The sequence below is a fragment of the Nerophis lumbriciformis genome, linkage group LG13, assembly GCF_033978685.3.
Source record: "Nerophis lumbriciformis linkage group LG13, RoL_Nlum_v2.1, whole genome shotgun sequence".
NCBI classification, from domain to species: Eukaryota; Metazoa; Chordata; class Actinopteri; order Syngnathiformes; family Syngnathidae; genus Nerophis; species Nerophis lumbriciformis.
This window is the reverse complement of record NC_084560.2, coordinates 12,259,884-12,277,874: the sequence shown is the minus strand read 5'-3', so window position 1 is coordinate 12,277,874 and position 17,991 is coordinate 12,259,884. Positions and strand designations below refer to the sequence as shown.

The 17,991-nt window shown below is 40.3% G+C and overlaps 1 protein-coding gene across 5 annotated transcripts in view; it reads right to left on the bottom strand.

The window, feature by feature from the left end:
* scn1laa (sodium channel, voltage-gated, type I-like, alpha) overlaps positions 1 to 17,991 on the bottom strand; it is a 121,104-nt gene that overhangs the window by 9,397 nt on the left and 93,716 nt on the right. For all 5 annotated transcript variants that reach the window (XM_072914448.1, XM_072914444.1, XM_072914445.1 and 2 more), the window contains 7 exons: positions 14,625 to 14,757; positions 14,392 to 14,546; positions 14,122 to 14,295; positions 8,702 to 8,824; positions 2,060 to 2,335; positions 1,940 to 1,996; positions 1,687 to 1,824 (listed from right to left, as the gene is read on the bottom strand). In XM_072914448.1, the coding sequence (XP_072770549.1) occupies positions 1,687 to 1,824; positions 1,940 to 1,996; positions 2,060 to 2,335; positions 8,702 to 8,824; positions 14,122 to 14,295; positions 14,392 to 14,546; positions 14,625 to 14,757 (1,056 nt within the window). The remainder of the gene's footprint in view (positions 1 to 1,686; positions 1,825 to 1,939; positions 1,997 to 2,059; positions 2,336 to 8,701; positions 8,825 to 14,121; positions 14,296 to 14,391; positions 14,547 to 14,624; positions 14,758 to 17,991) is intronic.

Genomic DNA, 17,991 nt, shown 5'->3' with positions numbered 1-17,991 from the left:
TCACCAATCAAACTGTCAATACTTCACCGAATCTTCCTCCAAACTGAGTTAAGGGTTTAAGGTCAGGGTCCGATCATGCACGTACAACACTTAAGACCATTAGCAAATCATTTTGTGGAATTAAATGATGGAATGGATTAAGCAAGGAAATCAGACCAAGCACTTACATGATTCAGTTCAAGAGACTGTTCAAACTACAACTACAGGTCTTCTCTTCACAAAGTACAAAGAAAAACAATTATGATAAACATCTGGAACCTTTAAAAAAATATATATATATACATTATTATTTATGTATTTAATATTTGTTTACTTACTTATGGTATATTTTTTAAATTTATTCAATGTTCTTTTACCAACCGAGAACAAAGAAATGGGATAAAACTGCTATGATATGTAAAAAGGTAGGATTAAATAACTTCTGCTTCTTCCTACTCCTTTTCGGACATGCTGTAATGAAGCAACTGGAAATATATGATGCATCACATTGTAATTGTATTACATGCATGTTCGAAATAAACTGAAACTGAAATTGAAACTGTCTAAACCAAGGGTGTCAAACTAATTTTAGCTCGGGGGCCGCACGGTGGAAAATCTATTCCTAGGTGGGCCGAACAGATACAATCATGGCATAGTAACTTACCTAAACAACTGCAACAACTTCACATTGTTTTCTTTGTTTTACTTAGGCCCAAAATAGAACAGGCACATTCTGAAAATGTACATATCACAAATGATCCTCTTTTACAAATTCTGAGGAAAAATTGGTGCAGTTTCAAAAAAACCATGAAGAACACAATGAATTTAGACTTACTCTGTTTATCTACAAAGCAATTAGGATTGAACATCAAACAAAAAAAGCATAAATAAAAAGTATTCTATACATCAACTACCTCATTTGTCAAGACAACCAATCAATAAATGAATCACAGTTGACTTATATAGCCCTAAATCACAAGTGTCTCAAAGGGCTACACAAGTCATGACGACATCCTGGGCTCAGATCCCACATCAGGGCAAGAAAAAAACACAACCCAGTGGGCGCAGTGAGAAACCTTGGAGAGGAGACAGTGTTGGGTGCGACACAACTGCATTACTACTGTGGCACCTTTATCGCTGCCTTGTGGTGCAAAATAACAGTCAGAACTTTCTTCCACATGCTAAAAATCTACCTGAAACTTTTTGATGGTGGGTCAGGATATCGGGTGAGATGTGACCGCAAGTGTCATGTGTGGCGGCCGACTCACGCAAACCCCGAGGTGAAAGAGGGGCGAGGTTCCGTTCAACGCTGCTCGCAGCTTTATTTATATTTGTAACTTCCCTGCCAGTTTTATGGTCGTTCTAATAATCAGCATATAGTCTGCATATTTTCAAGATGTATATTTATATTCACGCTAAATGGAGTGTGCTCTTTATTTTGCTAGTAGATCAGCTTTGCGTGTGCTATCAAGTTTGCACATGTTTTAATACATGCAAACCCTTAGTAGATCAGGCCCAATGTATACAGCACGAGGTAGCAAAATATGGAATAGATGTAGCGTGACACTCCTACTGGCGACTGATTGAATTTCCAGTATTTCCTTGGAAGAAATGACATGTTTTCCCGAACCGATTGTTTTCCTCTTATCGGTTGCTCTACAAGTCAAAATCATGCAGTACATGTCGTTAGAAAAATGAAATACTTATCTTTCTCTTTTGCTGATTGAAATTGTCTATTATGACACCAATGAAGAGATTAAGTGTGAAGAATGCTCCGAATATGATGAAAACGACAAAATACAGATACATCTTCAGGTTCCTCTCATATTCGGGCTGTTCTTCAGGCTGTAATAGTACAAGACAAAATATAATCGTAGTACATTAATGACCTTTAGTTTTTGGTCCTGAACAACAACCGTAGGAATGGTAAAAGTGAAGGCTAAATATAAAATGCACTTACCTTGTTTGGGGAGTCTACAGCAGCATACATGATGTCCATCCAACCCTTGAAAGTAGCCTGAGTACACAATAGGCAAATTAGACATTTCAATTAGGATCGTGAGGTATGGATTTTACTCACCACTTGCAGCAGTGCGAGGTAACCCAGTCCGACGTTGTCAAAGTTGATTTTAACGTTCTTCCAACGAGCTGCCTCCTTGCCCATGGCCAGACATTGTGTCTTGTTCTTCACATCCGAAGGCAGAAAACTCTCATCTGTAAATCTGTTGAGACAGTGGTAGTACTTTCCCGCAAACAAGTTGACTCCCATGATGCTGAAGATGAGCCAGAAGATGAGGCACACCAACAGTACATTGAAGATGGATGGAATAGCCCCCAGTAGGGCATTGACCACCACCTGCACGACATCAAATACACCAACATTACCTGTCAGATTTATATTTGCAGTCTTTGGTCCATTCATAAACCTAAAAACTATTTTCTTCAAATATATTTCAAAGCATGCGGCATTTCATTACCTGGCATGCATCAATGTTCATAAAGCCATTTGGTAGTCTACTTGTAGCAACGCTGATTGTAATGTCACCAAGGGCCTGTTTGACTACGCTCCAAACACCACGTGGTAATCAGCGTGTGCAATCTATAAAATGGCGTGTACTAGTGGTAAATGGCACTCAACATGCCCCTAACACTGCGTATGCAATTAAAAAGTGGCACCTTATCTAAATGAGGATTTTGCGTGCATGCGGAGCTTATAGCACTCATTTACTGCCCGTTCATCTTGTCGTGCTGCACTTTTGCTATCTTTTCAATCAATCAATCAATGTTTATTTATATAGCCCTAAATCACAAGTGTCTCAAAGGGCTGCACAAGCCACAACGACATCCTCGGTACAGAGCCCACATAAGGGCAAGGAAAAAGTCACCCCAGTGGGACGTCGATGTGAATGACTATGAGAAACCTTGGAGAGGACCGCATATGTGGGTAACCCGCCCCCTCTAGGGGAGACCGAATGCAATGGATGTCGAGTGGGTCTGACATAATATTGTGAGAGTCCAGTCCATAGTGGATCCAACATAATAGTAAGAGTCCAGTCCATAGTGGGGCCAGCAGGACAAACATTTTAGAAGCAGTCCTGCAGTGCATTTACATTTACACCACGTTTTTTTTTTCTCACCACTGAAGGTGCATGGGAGGGAGGCTGCACTTACTCCACTTGAAACACAAACATGCATACTTCAAGAATTTTTTTTCATACAATAAATATTTCAATAATATATATTCTATGTGGGGTGAAAAAATGAATGTCAATAAAAAATACTAAAGGACAGAAAAACACATCAATTGAAATGAGTTTTAATCAGCCCTTATGTCCTCCAGCACCTCTAAAATTATAAATGATGAAGCTGAATAGATATGTCTAATAGTTTTTTATTTCTCACCATCCAAATATGATGCAGGATGTTTGTGTGTCCATCACCAAATGGCATCTTTGCAGCACAAGCACTGATCTTACTGTCAGTTTGCACATCCTTCTGACAAGTGCTAAATATTGCTCCCAAGAACAATGAGTGTTGATGAATCACATTGCACGTGCTAAATAACTACACTTGCATTTTCTCCTTGTGGGCGTTTCGATGATCAGCATATATTTTGCATATTAAAGAAGACAGGCGCAAAACGGATTGCACAGCTTATTCTGCTCACTTAACAGACACAATCCACTTTGCACACATTTAGTAGATCAGCTTTGTGTGTGCTATCAAGTTTGCACGTCTTTTAGTACACAAACTTTCTGTAAATCAGGGCCTCAGCACGTGCTGTTACACACAGGAAGGATAACACTTCACACCATTTGACGTGTTTACGGCAGCACATAGGGCAGGGGTCGGCAACCCAAAATGTTGAAAGAGCCATATTGGACCAAAAATACAGAAAACAAATCTGTCTAGAGCTACAAAAATTACATACAGATAATGTGTCATGAGGCATGCAAATATAAATTATATACAAAGAGGATAAAAGTCAAGGATATTAAATGATAGCATGTTAGCATTGATTAGCTTGCCTGATTAGCACTCTAACAAGTCAATAACATCAACAAAGCTCACTTTTGTGCATTCACGCCCAGCATAAAACCTTTGGTGGACAAAATAAAATTATACCAAACACACATTCGGTATATTTGCACAAAGTTTTGGTTTTGGATCGGTATGACCGATACCAGACATGTGTCAAATTGGCCCTCCTTATCATTGCAAATAATAAAACAACACTTCCATCCATTTGTGCTGTAAGAAATGTCGTTTGTGGCGTTACGGTTTGTAAGTTGTTCTAAAATACATTTTCTGACTAGTGATGTCATCCCCCTTGTCAAAATCTCCCTATACTTGTTTTATTACTTTGTGCTGCATTTTTTTGTGTCTATTAAAGGTTTTTACGTTATTGAAAAAAGTAAATGCAGCACAAATGTACCACAAAAGTCTGGGACAAGTTTGGGGAGATTTTAGTTATGAATAGTAGAGTGTTAATAACATCAAAACTATGATAGAAATAAAACATACAAAATTACAGCACAACAAATGGGACAAGTATAGGGAGATTTTTACATGGTTTGGGGGGCTGATTATGAATAATTGCACGTCAATAACAAAAACTATAAAAAGTTAACATAAAAACTAGAGTAGTTAGACACAGACCAGCACAAATGTAGGACAAAGGAATGGGACAAGTGGAGAGGGTTGGGGGCTGCTTATGAATAACAACACATTGATAACATTGATGAAAAAGGTTAACATAAAAAACTGCCATATTTAGACCAAAAAATGCAGCAAAAACCATCACAAACACAAATGTTTGGGACCAGCTTAAAAAAATCCAAAAGAGCTAATACTGTGTCTGTGTTACATTGCATCAATGTAGAAATAAAGTGTAGCGCTTGTTTATACGTCAGCAGCCTGATTTGTAGAAATGACCTTGAACTGTAAAATGCGGTGGAAAGTCCACGGGAACCATACACAGTAGTTCCAGGAATTAAAACTGTCAGGAACTTAAAGTTCTTGAACTATTGGAGGAAAAGGGCCCATAGCGACTTTAAAGAGGAACTGCACTTTTTGAGGGGAATTTTGCCTATCGTATCACAATCATTATGAGAGACAAGAAGACAGAAATGTTTTTGGGGTTTTTTCACTTTCTAACATATAAAGTTGTAGCTGGCTAGCAATGCAGCTAATGGGAGCAATACATTCTACCTCTAAATCACTTTAAAAATGCATTAAAAAACCATCAATATTACTTAATTTATGTTCCGTGAGCTGTATAATAACAAACTGTAGCAACATTGTTTTTGTAAGAGCGAACACTGAGGAACTATTTCTCTAGCGTACTAACACATCGGCGTGCTTCGGTATTAACTGTAAAAGCTAACTACGGCAAGAGATAACCTGGCTTCTACAACAACACAAAAATGTTTGGGTTTGTAATACAACACCAATTTAAACTGAGTAATAAACATGAACAATCATATTACAGTATCTGTAACGTATTATTTTATATTTTGTTTGTTCACAGCTAGGCAGATAGTGTATGTAGTATAGTTGTAATAACATGCGTGACGTACTGTATGCATCAGTACGGTTCCAGACCGCGGGGAGTGCGTCTGGTATCCGCTCCTTGGGGGGGGGGGGCTAGCACCTACGCCACGGCTACCTCCACGCCCTGCTCCAAGGCTAGCAACATACCTAGCAGCACCACGCCAAGCTCCACGACGCCAAGTGCCGCCACTCGCAGCTCCATGACGCCAAGTACCGGCAGTCGCAGCTCCACGACGCCAAGTGCAGCCAGTCGCAGCTCCACGACGCCAAGTGCCGCCAGTCGCAGCTCCACGACGCCAAGTGCCGCCAGTCGCAGCTCCACGACGCCAAGTGCCGCCAGTCGCAGCTCCACGACGCCAAGTGCCGCCAGTCACAGCTCCATGACGGCAAGTGCCGCCAGTCGCAGCTCCACGACGCCAAGTGCCGCCAGTCGCAGCTCCACGACGCCAAGTGCCGCCAGTCGCAACTCCACGACGCCAAGTGCCGCCAGTCGCAGCTCTACGACGCCAAGTGCCGCCAGTCGCAGCTCCACGACGCCAAGTGCCGCCAGTCGCAGCTCTACGACGCCAAGTGCCGCCAGTCGCAGCTCCACGACGCCAAGTGCCGCCAGTCGCAGCTCCACGACGCCAAGTGCCGCCAGTCGCAACTCCACGACGCCAAGTGCCGCCAGTCGCAGCTCTACGACGCCAAGTGCCGCCAGTCGCAGCTCCACGACGCCAAGTGCCGCCAGTCGCAGCTCCACGACGCCAAGTGCCGCCAATCGCAGCTCCAGGACGCCAAGAGCCGCCAATCGCAGCTCCACGACGCCAAGTGCCGCCAGTTGCAGCTCCACGACGCCAAGACCAAGACCCAAGCCAAGACCAAGACCCAAGCCAAGACCAAGACCCTCCATGCCAAGACCAAGACCCGCCAAGCTTCGCCGCCTGACGCGCCAAGCCAAGCTTCGCCGCCTGACGCGCCACGCCAAGCTTCGCCGCGCCACGCCAAGCTTCGCCGCCTGACGCGCCACGCCAAGCTTCGCCGCCTGCCACGATGACGACGCATCCACATCCTCGTCGGCCACGGATGTGGCCATTCCATGGGCGTCCGCCACGCCAGGTTCGCTGACCTTCTCGTCGGCCACGGATGTGGCCATTCCCAGGTCGCCCACCTCGTCTGGTACAGCGGCGCTCTACGCGTCGCCGCCACCTAACTCTGCCCCGGTGGATACGGGGACACGTGGTCTGGCGACCCACCGCCATGTACCCCTCCCGCCCTCCCATGACTATTAATCATTGTTTTGTTTTTATTTTATGGACATCTGGTATCTGTCCTTAAGGGAGGGGCTCTGTCATGTCTGTGTGATCATGTTTTGTTTTAGTCATGTTCGGTTTTATTTTTGGACTCTTTGTGCACTTTTGTTTGTTTTGTCACCATAGCAACCCATTAGTTTTCACCTGTCATGTCACGCACCTGTTTCACGTTTTGAGTCACGCACCTGTTTTCACTGATCATGTCACTGCTATTTAAGCCGGTCTGTTTCTGTTCATCCTGGTGACATTATCCTTTCATACCATGCTTCTTCTGACACCCCTGCTATCTCGTTTTGTCTTCATGCTACCATAGTTCCATGCCAAGTAAGTTTTTGTTTATTGTTCATAGTTTCTGCCTTTGTGAAAGTTTTGTTTCATTAGTCAAGTTTGTTCTCCGCCATTGTGCGCGCCTTTTGTTTGATTCCATTTTTGTAGTTTGTTAGTGTTATTAATAAATATGTACTTACATTCACGTCTTGCCCGCGCCAACTTTCCTTTGCATTCCGGGAAAACAAACCCCAAGGACCACGTATTGACAGTATCATGACCAATATTAAAGTGACCCACTCCATGGACACTTGTTGGTGAGACGTTTCCTTTGACTTTGGGTAAGCACTTTATACGAAATAGCTTGGTTCCATATTTCCGTCTGCTCCAACGTCTCACTCTTCCTTCGTGCTGGCTTCTAGAAGCAGCAGTATACTCAGCTTCAAAAGAATAAGGTTGTGAATCCTCATTTGTCCAAAAATAGTCACCTTCGTTGTCTGCTACCAAAGTCTGCCATGATTAGAAAACACTTTTGTATGATTCTGGAAGTAGGAACACACATGTTGTGTAAGTCAGACGCGTGCTGCTATGGAAACACAAATCAATGCGGGGAATAAATCCATTCCGGAAAAGATTAAAATTATCAAAATACGGTAAATATTGACCATATTACTTTTTGTTATAAACATGTCTGTTACTACATTATATATAGTCTTTCTCTGTGTATATAAAACAATGCTGGAGGGTTTTGAAGTTGTTTTAGAGAACTTTGAAGGCTACAACGGTGACTCCTATTAGCCGCTTCTTTCAAGTGTTTTTTTTAAATCCTTTTTTAAATCGTAAAAAAAAAAAAAAAAGGACCTGTGTGTTCTTGTCTCTCATAATGATTGTGAATGATAGGCAACATTCCAAAAAAATGCAGTTCCCCTTATACAACATAAAATTAAAATAATTTTTTCAATGCCCCTTTTTTATTTACTTTTTCATTTAATAAGAAACGTTGCTTTTGCTTAATATTGTGAAACAAAAGGCCAGAAAATATGTCTTACCTTATACACACACCATAATAATACTCCTATGATGAAGCACAGTACAATCCATCAAGCGGTGTGGCTTCATAGCTTACCAAAGTCCTACTAAAATATTTTGATCGATTTTTGAGCGCCCTGTGTAATGTTCTATATTTTCAATGGAACATATACACACTTATCATTACACTATGTACCAAATAAAATTGTTTCGAAGTCAGTAAGCACAACCAGAATTATTCCGTACATTAGGCGCACCGGTTTATAAGGCGCACTGTCGAGTTTTGAGAAGAAAAAAGGATTTTAAGTGCGCCTTATAGTCCGGAAAATACAATAACTATATTTTCTGCTTCTGTTGACATGTGCCAACCAACCAACGAACTGGCTAACTAGCTGGCTAGCTAGCTATGAATGGCAATTAGTTACTGCCACAGAGGAAAACAGAAAAACATGTTTTTCTGTTTTGGATCCCGCAGTCTTTCAATTTTAACTGTATTATACTCTAATTGTCGACTTTGTAAAGCAACAAAGTGGGGAAGGGTTTTTCATTGCCCAAATCAAATATCAAAATACATAACTTACCCTCATACCCTCAAACCTCGACAGGGCTCTGAGGGGCCTCAAGGCTCGCAGGGTTCTCAGAGACTTGATGGCACCAAGTTCAGCTAATCCCATTGCATTGGCTGTCAGACTGACCAGTGAAACCTGGAATGCATACATTACCACAGTCACAATACAGACAAAATAGACACGCACTTTAAATCACCTTCTCCAAGGAGTATAGCATACTTGGGAATGCCTCCAGAATCCAACATCTAGCAAACATACTCAAAAAACAAACAAAAAAACGGGCTATATACGTTACTGTGGAGCTAAATTCACATCAAAGCATATCAGATACATATTATCTAGACCACAAGTACCGTATTTTCCGGACCACAGGGCGCACCGGATAATAAGGCGCACTGCCGATGAATGGTCACTTTTCTATCTTTTTTCATATGTAAGGCGCACCGGATTATAAAGCGCATTAAAGGAGTCATATTATTATGACTGGGGAGAGGGAAGTCTGGGCTTCACTGCTTAGGCTGCTGCCCCCGCGACCCGACCTCAGATAAGCGGAAGAAGATGGATGGATGGATATTATAATGATTATTTTCTAAATGTAAAAGTCTTCCGTGTGGTCACATAACATGTAATGGTGGTTCTTTGCTCAAAATGTTGAATAGATCATGTTTTACACATCCACTTCAAGTCACTTTCTGACAGTCGCGCCATTTTGTGGGCGGTCTTATTTACGTGCCTCCATTTGGACAGCGTCTTCTCCCCGTCATCTTTTTATTGTAGCGGTGTAGCGTGCAAGGACATGAGTGGAAGAAGTGTCAAAAGACGGAGCTAACTGTTTTAATGACATGGGGCTAGGATGTTCATATATTCTCCTTTTAGATGAAAAAATGTCTTAGAATCCTTGCGAAAAAACAGGGTGGTTGAGTGGGGGTGGGGGTAAACAAACACTTTTCGTGTCGTTCTCGTGTCCTAAATGGCTGTCAAAGTGTCCCAACTTGACGGATTATATATAGTCATCTACTTTTCAGGTGAGAGGCATGATTTATGATCTACAATAAACTTACAGGAAGCAGGGAAGCGAGGAAGCAGCAGACCACTGGATGATGTCAACGTAGGGACACACGGAAGTGATAACGTCGCCGCTAAAAATAGTTTGTCTGCGTTAGTGCTTATAATAACAACATCACTCATACTTGGTTAATACTCAAGTCACAACATGTAAATTGAGTAATGTTGGCGCTTTTTGAATGGTTATTTAGCAGATTTTATGGGCGGAATAGTGGAACTCCCATTGGCTCCGCTGTAAGCTGACTTTTACATAAGTTTATTTAGTATTTAAAATGCATTTTAAAAAATCCATCCATCATCCATCCATCCATCCATTTACTACCGCTTGTCCCGTTTGGGGTCGCGGGGGGTGCTGGAGCCTATCTCAGCTGCATTCGGGCGGAAGGCGGTGTACAGTCTAGACCAGGGGTCGGCAACCTTTACCACTCAAAGAGCCATTTTGACCAGTTTCACAAATTAAAGAAAATAATGGGAGCCACAAAATCTTTTGAAATTTAGAATGAAATAACACTGCATACAAAGTTTTTTTTTTGCTTTGTGCTATGTATAAACCAAGGGTCTCAGACACGCGGCCCACACCTTAATATGAAAATTGAATGTTAGTGCGGCCCGCGAGTTTTATATGAATGGCGCTTGACAGCGTCATACTTTTCAACCCTCCCGATTTTTCCGGCAGACTACGAATTTCATTGCAACTTTTCTCTCGAACGTGCCGTGATGGTACAGCATTTAGCGCCCACTACAACCAGCGTGCCGGCCCAGCCACATGTTGAATGGGGCTTCTGCTTGCTCACATAAGTGACAGCAAGGCATACTTGGTCAACAACCACAAAGGTTACACTGACGGTGGCGGTATAAAAAATTTTAACACTCTTACTAATAATGCGCCACACTGTGAACCCACATCAAACAAGAATGATAAACACATTTCGGGAGAACATCTGCACCTTAACACAACATAAACACAACAGAACAAATACCCAGAATCCCATGCAGCCCTAACTCTTCCGGGCTACATTATATACCCCCGCTACCAAACCCCACCCACCTCAACCGACGCACGGAGGGGGGTGGGTTTGATGTGTGGGGGAGCAGGGTTGGGGTGGGGGCGGGGTTTGGTGGTAGCAGGGGTGTATAATGTAGCCCGGAAGAGTCAGGGCTTCATGGGATTCTGGGTATTTGTTCTGTTTTGTTTATGTTGTGTTAAGGTGCAGATGTTCTCCCGAAATGTGTTTGTCATTCTTGTTTGGTTTTGGTTCAAAGTGTGGCGCATTATTAGTAAGAGTCTTAAAGTTGTTTTATATGGCCACCGTCAGTGTAACCTGTGTGGCTGTTGACCAAGTATGCCTTGCGGTCACTTGCGTGTGCAAGTAGAATATGCATACAACAAAGGGCTGGGCTGGCACGCTGTTTGTACAGATTGTAGAGGGCGCTAAATGCTGTACCATCATGGCACGCCCTTATTATTATTGTTAAGGTGAAAATTGGAGAATATTAATCCTGGGAGTTTTCTGCGAGAGGCACCGAAATCCGGAAATCTCCCGGGAAAATCGGGAGGGTTGGCAAGTATGCAGCTGAGCCGCATCAGAGTGATCAAAGAGCTGCATGCGGCTCCGGAGCCGCGGGTTGCCGACCCCTGGTCTAGACAATCATGTCTTTCATAATAATTGTTGCCACTGAAAACAAGGATTCTACAATCCATGACTCCGAGTGTGGAAGACAGCAGCATCACTCCAGATGTCAAGACTGCCATTAGAGAGGACCTGAATCCCAGATACACTTCACCCCCTACTCTACAGGACTACCTTCACAGATCTACTGCCCTGGATCCCAGGTTCAAGTGCCTGTCTCACATGGACCCTGCCCTACGCCAGAGGACATGCAGTGACCTCACCACTGAGATTGGGAGCAGTCAGGGCACTGAAGACTGTGATGAGCTAAATTAAAAATAATATATTTTTTAAAATGATCAATTTAAATCTAAATTAATTAGTTTTTCCAGTAATAATGGCTTTTATTAAATGTTATTTTTCATGTCTGTGAAACATGAAAATGAATAATACGTTTAATTAATCATAACATTTTTGTTTGCAGGGTCAAGATGCAGAGGGAACAGGAGCAAACTTGGACACATCTCCTCCACCAAAGAAGTTGGCGATGGCAGAGCTTTGCCAGCTTGGACATGGACAGCAAGACACTTGCTCACATCATCAAAGAAGAGGTGGCATCCTACCTGGCAGCAAGCGGCATTACAGTGGATGGTGATCCACTGACATGGTGGACAAGCAATGAGTGTAAATACCCTCATATTGCGAAGATTCTATCTCGCTGTGCCAGGTTTTCAGTTCCTTCCCAGAGAGAGTTGCCAACAGCAGGGCACACAGTGACTGCACTCTCCCCAGACAATGTAGACATCCTTGTCTTTTTGAAACGATAAGCTCAGGTATGCTTTGCTTTCTTTCTTGTATTCTTCTTTGATGATGTGGACCTAGACCAGGGGTCACCAACGCGGTGCCCGCGGGCACCAGGTCGTACGGACCAGATGAGTCGCCCGCTGGCCGGTTCTAAAAATAGCTCAAATATCAGCACTTACCAGTGAGCTGCCTCTATTTTTTTAATTTTATTTATTTACTAGCAAGCTGGTCTCGCTTTGCTCGACATTTTTAATTCTAAGAGAGACAAAACTCAAATAGAATTTGAAAATCCAAGAAATCCAAAAAAAAAAACTTTGCTTCTTGTAACTTTCAGAAAGACAATTTTAGAGAAAAAATACAACCTTAAAAATGATTTTAGGATTTTTAAACACATATACCTTTTTACCTTTTAAATTCCTTCCTCTTCTTTCCTGACAATTTAAATCAATGTTCAAGTAAATTTATTTTTTTTATTGTAAAGAATAATAAATACATTTTATTTTAATTCTTCATTTTAGCTTTTGTTTTTTCGACAAAGAATATTTGTGAAATATTTCTTCAAACTTATTATGATTAAAATTCAAAAAAATTATTCTGGCAAATCTAGAAAATCTGTAGAATCAAATTTAAATCTTATTTCAAAGTCTTTTAAATTTCTTTTAAAATTTTTGTTCTGGAAAATCTAGAAGAAATAATGATTTGTCTTTGTTAGAAATATAGCTTGGTCCAATTTGTTATATATTCTAACAAAGTGCAGATTGGATTTTAACCTATTTAAAACAGTCATAAAAATTTGAAAATGAATCTTAAATCAGGAAAAATTACTAATGATGTTCCATAAATTATTTTTTTAATTTTTTCAAAAAGATTCGAATTAGCTAGTTTTTTTCTTCTTTTTTTCGGTTGAATTTTAAAGAGTCGAAATTGATGTTAAACAACGTTTCAAAATTTAATTTTCATTTTTTTCGTGTTTTCTTCTCTTTTCAACCGTGTTTTTTTCATCATTTATTCTCTACAAAACACAGAACACGCCTCACTGATGCACATCTGCAAGACTCACTCAGAGTTGCAGTGTCAAGTTATACACCAGAGTACAACATGCCAGGCTTCCCACTAACTGACGAAGAAACAGATAACAGATTTGGTGTCCAGTTCAAAGTGTGACATGATTTATTTAAAAATTTGAGAGTTGACTTTTGTATTTTACATGAGTTATTATTTGTACAAACATGGTGCAAAGTAATTCATGATTTGTTAAAAAATGTTAGTGGCTAGCTAGTTAAAATGGGATATTGTGATTTCACAAGACTGTTTTAGAAGTGATCATTTGAAAATGTTCAATTTGAAAAATGTGCACTTAGAGAAAATATAGAAATAAAGTGTTGCATATTGATATTTCTCTGTTTCTATATACATTTATTGTTGAGAAATCATTAAGATGATCAGTGTTTCCACAAAGATAAATATCATTAATTATTAATAATAACATAGAGTTAAAGGTAAATTGAGCAAATTGGCTATTTCTGGCAATTTATTTAAGTGTGTATCAAACTGGTAGCCCTTCGCATTAATCAGTACCCAAGAAGTAGCTCTTGGTTTCAAAAATGTTGGTGACCCCTGACCTAGACTTTATTTCACTATCCATGTTTAAAGAAAGGAGATATGCCTTTTTATGTTGCACTTTGTTTTGCATTAATTATGTTAAAAAGAAGATATTATGCCTTGTGCACTTTAAGTTGATATGATATATTTTAATTTAATAATTTAAAAGTGTTAATAAACAAAAAGACCAAATTTATGTTTATTTGTCTTGTCTTTTTTTTTTTTTGCTGATCCGAAAAATGATCAGATGCGTGACCCTGATCCGAGAAAGGATCCGAACCGTGAGTTTTTTGGTCCGTTGCACCCCTAATAGTAATATAGGTGATTGTTAATCGGAATCATTCAACTTGCCGCAACAATGAGGAAGTCGAGCCAACACCAGGCATTGGTGAAATACTTGGCAAACCCATAGGCCACCCACTTCAGCAACATCTCCAAGATAAAGATGTATGTGAACATCTTGTCTGCATATTCCAGCACTGCTTTAATGTTCTTCCTGGTCTCAATGTAGACATCTTCAAAAGCCTGGATGGGAACAAAATGGAGTTGATAAATACACATTTGATTTAGTTGTGCAATTGCAACACACACATGATCATTCCAACATGACATTTGACTTACTAATGCACCGCTGCTAAGCAGGATCATGAAGATAATGAAGCTCTCAAACCAGTTGTGCTCCACTATCCGGAAACAGGTCTTTCTGAGAGTCCACCACATTTTCCACCTGCCCACCTCCACATTTACTTGGCAACACTGGAACCTTTGCACACAGGCTAAGCAAGGATAAACAAGTTAAGTTTTACTTGGTCGTAAAACTCAGTAGCTGTTTCGTTTGAACTAATAATATTCACCATTAGGAAAGCAGGCGTCAGGATCCATAGATTCCTCAAATTCCAAGTCTATGGACTCGCCTCCCTCCCTGTTTTCCCCAAAGTCCACTGTGCTGCCCTCTGAGGAGCTTATATGGCCATCGACATCTGCAGTCTAAATGGATAAAGACAAACAAACATCAGACTTATATATATATATATATATATATATATATATTGTGCATACCGTATTTTTCGGACCATAGGGCGCACCGGATAAAGGCGCAATGCAGATGAGCGGGTCTATTCAGGTCAATTTTCATACAAAAGGCGCACCGGATTATAAAGCGCATTAAAAAAGTCATATGATTTTGTTTCTAAATGGGAAACACTTCCTTGTGGTCTACATATAGAAGGTTCTTCCTCGGATGTACTGCAAGTGAAAAAGGGTGTCCCTCAAGGTTCTGTGTTGGGCCCCTTATTATTCACTATTTACATAAATAATCTTGGACAGAATATTCCGAACTCAACTTTCCATTTCTATGCTGATGATACTGTCATATACTGCACAGCACCCACTCCTGCTGAGGCCTTTAAATATCTACAACATGCATTTGACAGAGTACAAGAACAACTTTGCTATCTTCAACTGGTTTTAAATGCAGAGAAAACAAAGTGTATGTTCTTTACCACATCAACAACTGTAAGATCAGCACTGTGTGAGAACATTTTAACAAGAAATGGGCAACAAATTATGTTAGTATGTGCTTTTAAATATTTCGGATTTTTAATTGATGACCACTTGAGTTTTAAGGAACTCTCTAATAACTAAAGTTCCTTGGGTGAATAATGTAAACTCAGTACACTGGTAGTTTGTCTACTGACGGATATAAATTAGAACTTTACACTACTTTATATTAGAAATGGCAACAACGGAGACTGAATGCCCCACAAGATAGAGAAAAAGAAGGAGCTTACGGATTATGGCGTTGACACGGACTACAATGGCGGAAGCGCTCAAATTCTCAGAACTAATGCAGATCCCAAATACACATCAGTAGATACCAGAAGGTAAGAAAAAATGGTTTTGCATAATATTGTGAAACAAAATGCCAGACAGTGTCTGCTAATAGATGCCATTTTGCGGTCCTTTTTCACACTATAGTAATACCCGTACGTTTAAGCATAGCACGTCTGACTACAATAGCTGTAATGCTCTGACAACCCATCAAGCAGTGCGGTATCAGATCTTACCAAAGTCATAGTAAAACATCTTGATAGATTTTTGAGCGCCATGTGTAATGTTCTATATTTTCAATAGAGCATTTAAAGTTTTGGTGTTTACTGGCGTCTTCTTACAGTCTCCACATACTTCTTATGTGTGGCTGACATCTAATGGTCACACTTATTACACCATGTGCCCAAAAAAATAGCTTTGAGGTTGGTAAGCACAACCATAATTAGACACACCAGGTTATAAGGCGCACTGTCGAGTTTTGAGAAAATGAAAGGATTTTAACTGTGCCTTATAGTCCGAAAAATATAGTGTGTGTATATATATATATATATATATATACATATATATATACATATATATATATATATATATATATATATATATATATATTTATATAGTCGAGGTTTCTGTGATTTATCTGTTATACACTGCTCAGGGTAGAGCGGAATATACGTTCGGAATATACACAGGTTTCCCTGCTCTTCAGGGAAAACGGCAATGAAAATCGTAGGGAGAAAAGAATATGAGCCTATACAGAGCATCTATGAGCAGGCAGTTAGGAAAAAAGCTAAGAAAATTATTTCCAACTCACAACACCCACTCTTCCCTGAATATGGAACCCTGCCATCAGGGAGAAGACTCCGGGTCCCACTATGCAAATCTAACCGCCTTAAATTATCATTTGTCCCAGCCTCCATTAAGCTGACCAACAATGTGCAATAGAATGTTAATACGTAGGTAAGCAATTTTTTTTAGCACTTTAGCACATAGCACTTTATCCATGAGCTCTAGTGCAATGCACACTGGTACTTTATCTTTATCTCCATACTGTAGATTTTATGCCTACATCAAAGTGCCGCCTATGTCTATCAAGCTCCATGTTCTGATGTTTAAATGTTAGTTGTCTGGTTGTGGTTGTGTCTGTGCTTGTGTTTTTGTTCTGTTGTTTTTGTGTATGTTAAGAAAGCAATGATGCACTGTGCCCAAGACAAATTTCCCCGCGGGGACAATAAAGTTGAACCTTGAACCTTGAACCTGCGAAACAGGCTTGTAGGATGAAATAGCCTCTGTGTTTTTTCCTGAAATAAAAAAAATAAAAAATAAAATAAAAAATAGAATAAAAAATATATATATATATATATAAATATATATAAATACAAATATAGATACATATAAATAGATATAGATACATATAAATATATATATATATATATAAATATATATATATAGATACATATAAATAGATATAGCTACATATAAATATATATATATATATATATATATATATATATATATATATATACAGTGGGGCAAAAAAGTATTTAGTCAGCCACCAATTGTGCAAGTTCTCCCACTTAAAATGATGACAGAGGTCTGTAATTTTCATCATAGGTACACTTCAACTGTGAGAGACAGAATGTGAAAAACAAATCCAGGAATTCACATTGTAGGATTTGTAAATAATTTATTTGTAAATTATGGTGGAAAATAAGTATTTGGTCAATAACAAAAATTCAACTCAATACTTTGTAATATAACCTTTGTTGGCAATAACAGAGGTCAAACGATCACTATAGGTCTTTACCAGGTTTGCACACACAGTAGCTGGTATTTTGGCCCATTCCTCCATGCAGATCTTCTCGAGAGCAGTGATGTTTTGGGGCTGTCGCCGAACAACACGGACTTTCAACTCCCTCCACAGATTTTCTATGGGGTTGAGGTCTGGAGACTGGCTAGGCCACTCCAGGACTTTCAAATGCTTCTTACGGAGCCACTCCTTCGTTGCCCGGGCGGTGTGTTTGGGATCATTGTCATGCTGGAAGACCCAGCCACGTTTCATCTTCAAAGCTCTCACTGATGGAAGGAGGTTTTGGCTCAAAATCTCACGATACATGGCCCCATTCATTCTTTCCTTAACACGGATCAGTCGGCCTGTCCCCTTAGCAGAAAAACAGCCCCAAAGCATGATGTTTCCACCCCCATGCTTCACAGTAGGTATGGTGTTCTTGGGATGCAACTCAGTATTCTTCTTCCTCCAAACACGACGAGTTGAGTTTATACCAAAAAGTTCTATTTTGGTTTCATCTGACCACATGACATTCTCCCAACCCTCTGCTGTATCATCCATGTGCTCTCTGGCAAACTTCAGACGGGCCTGGACACGCACTGGCT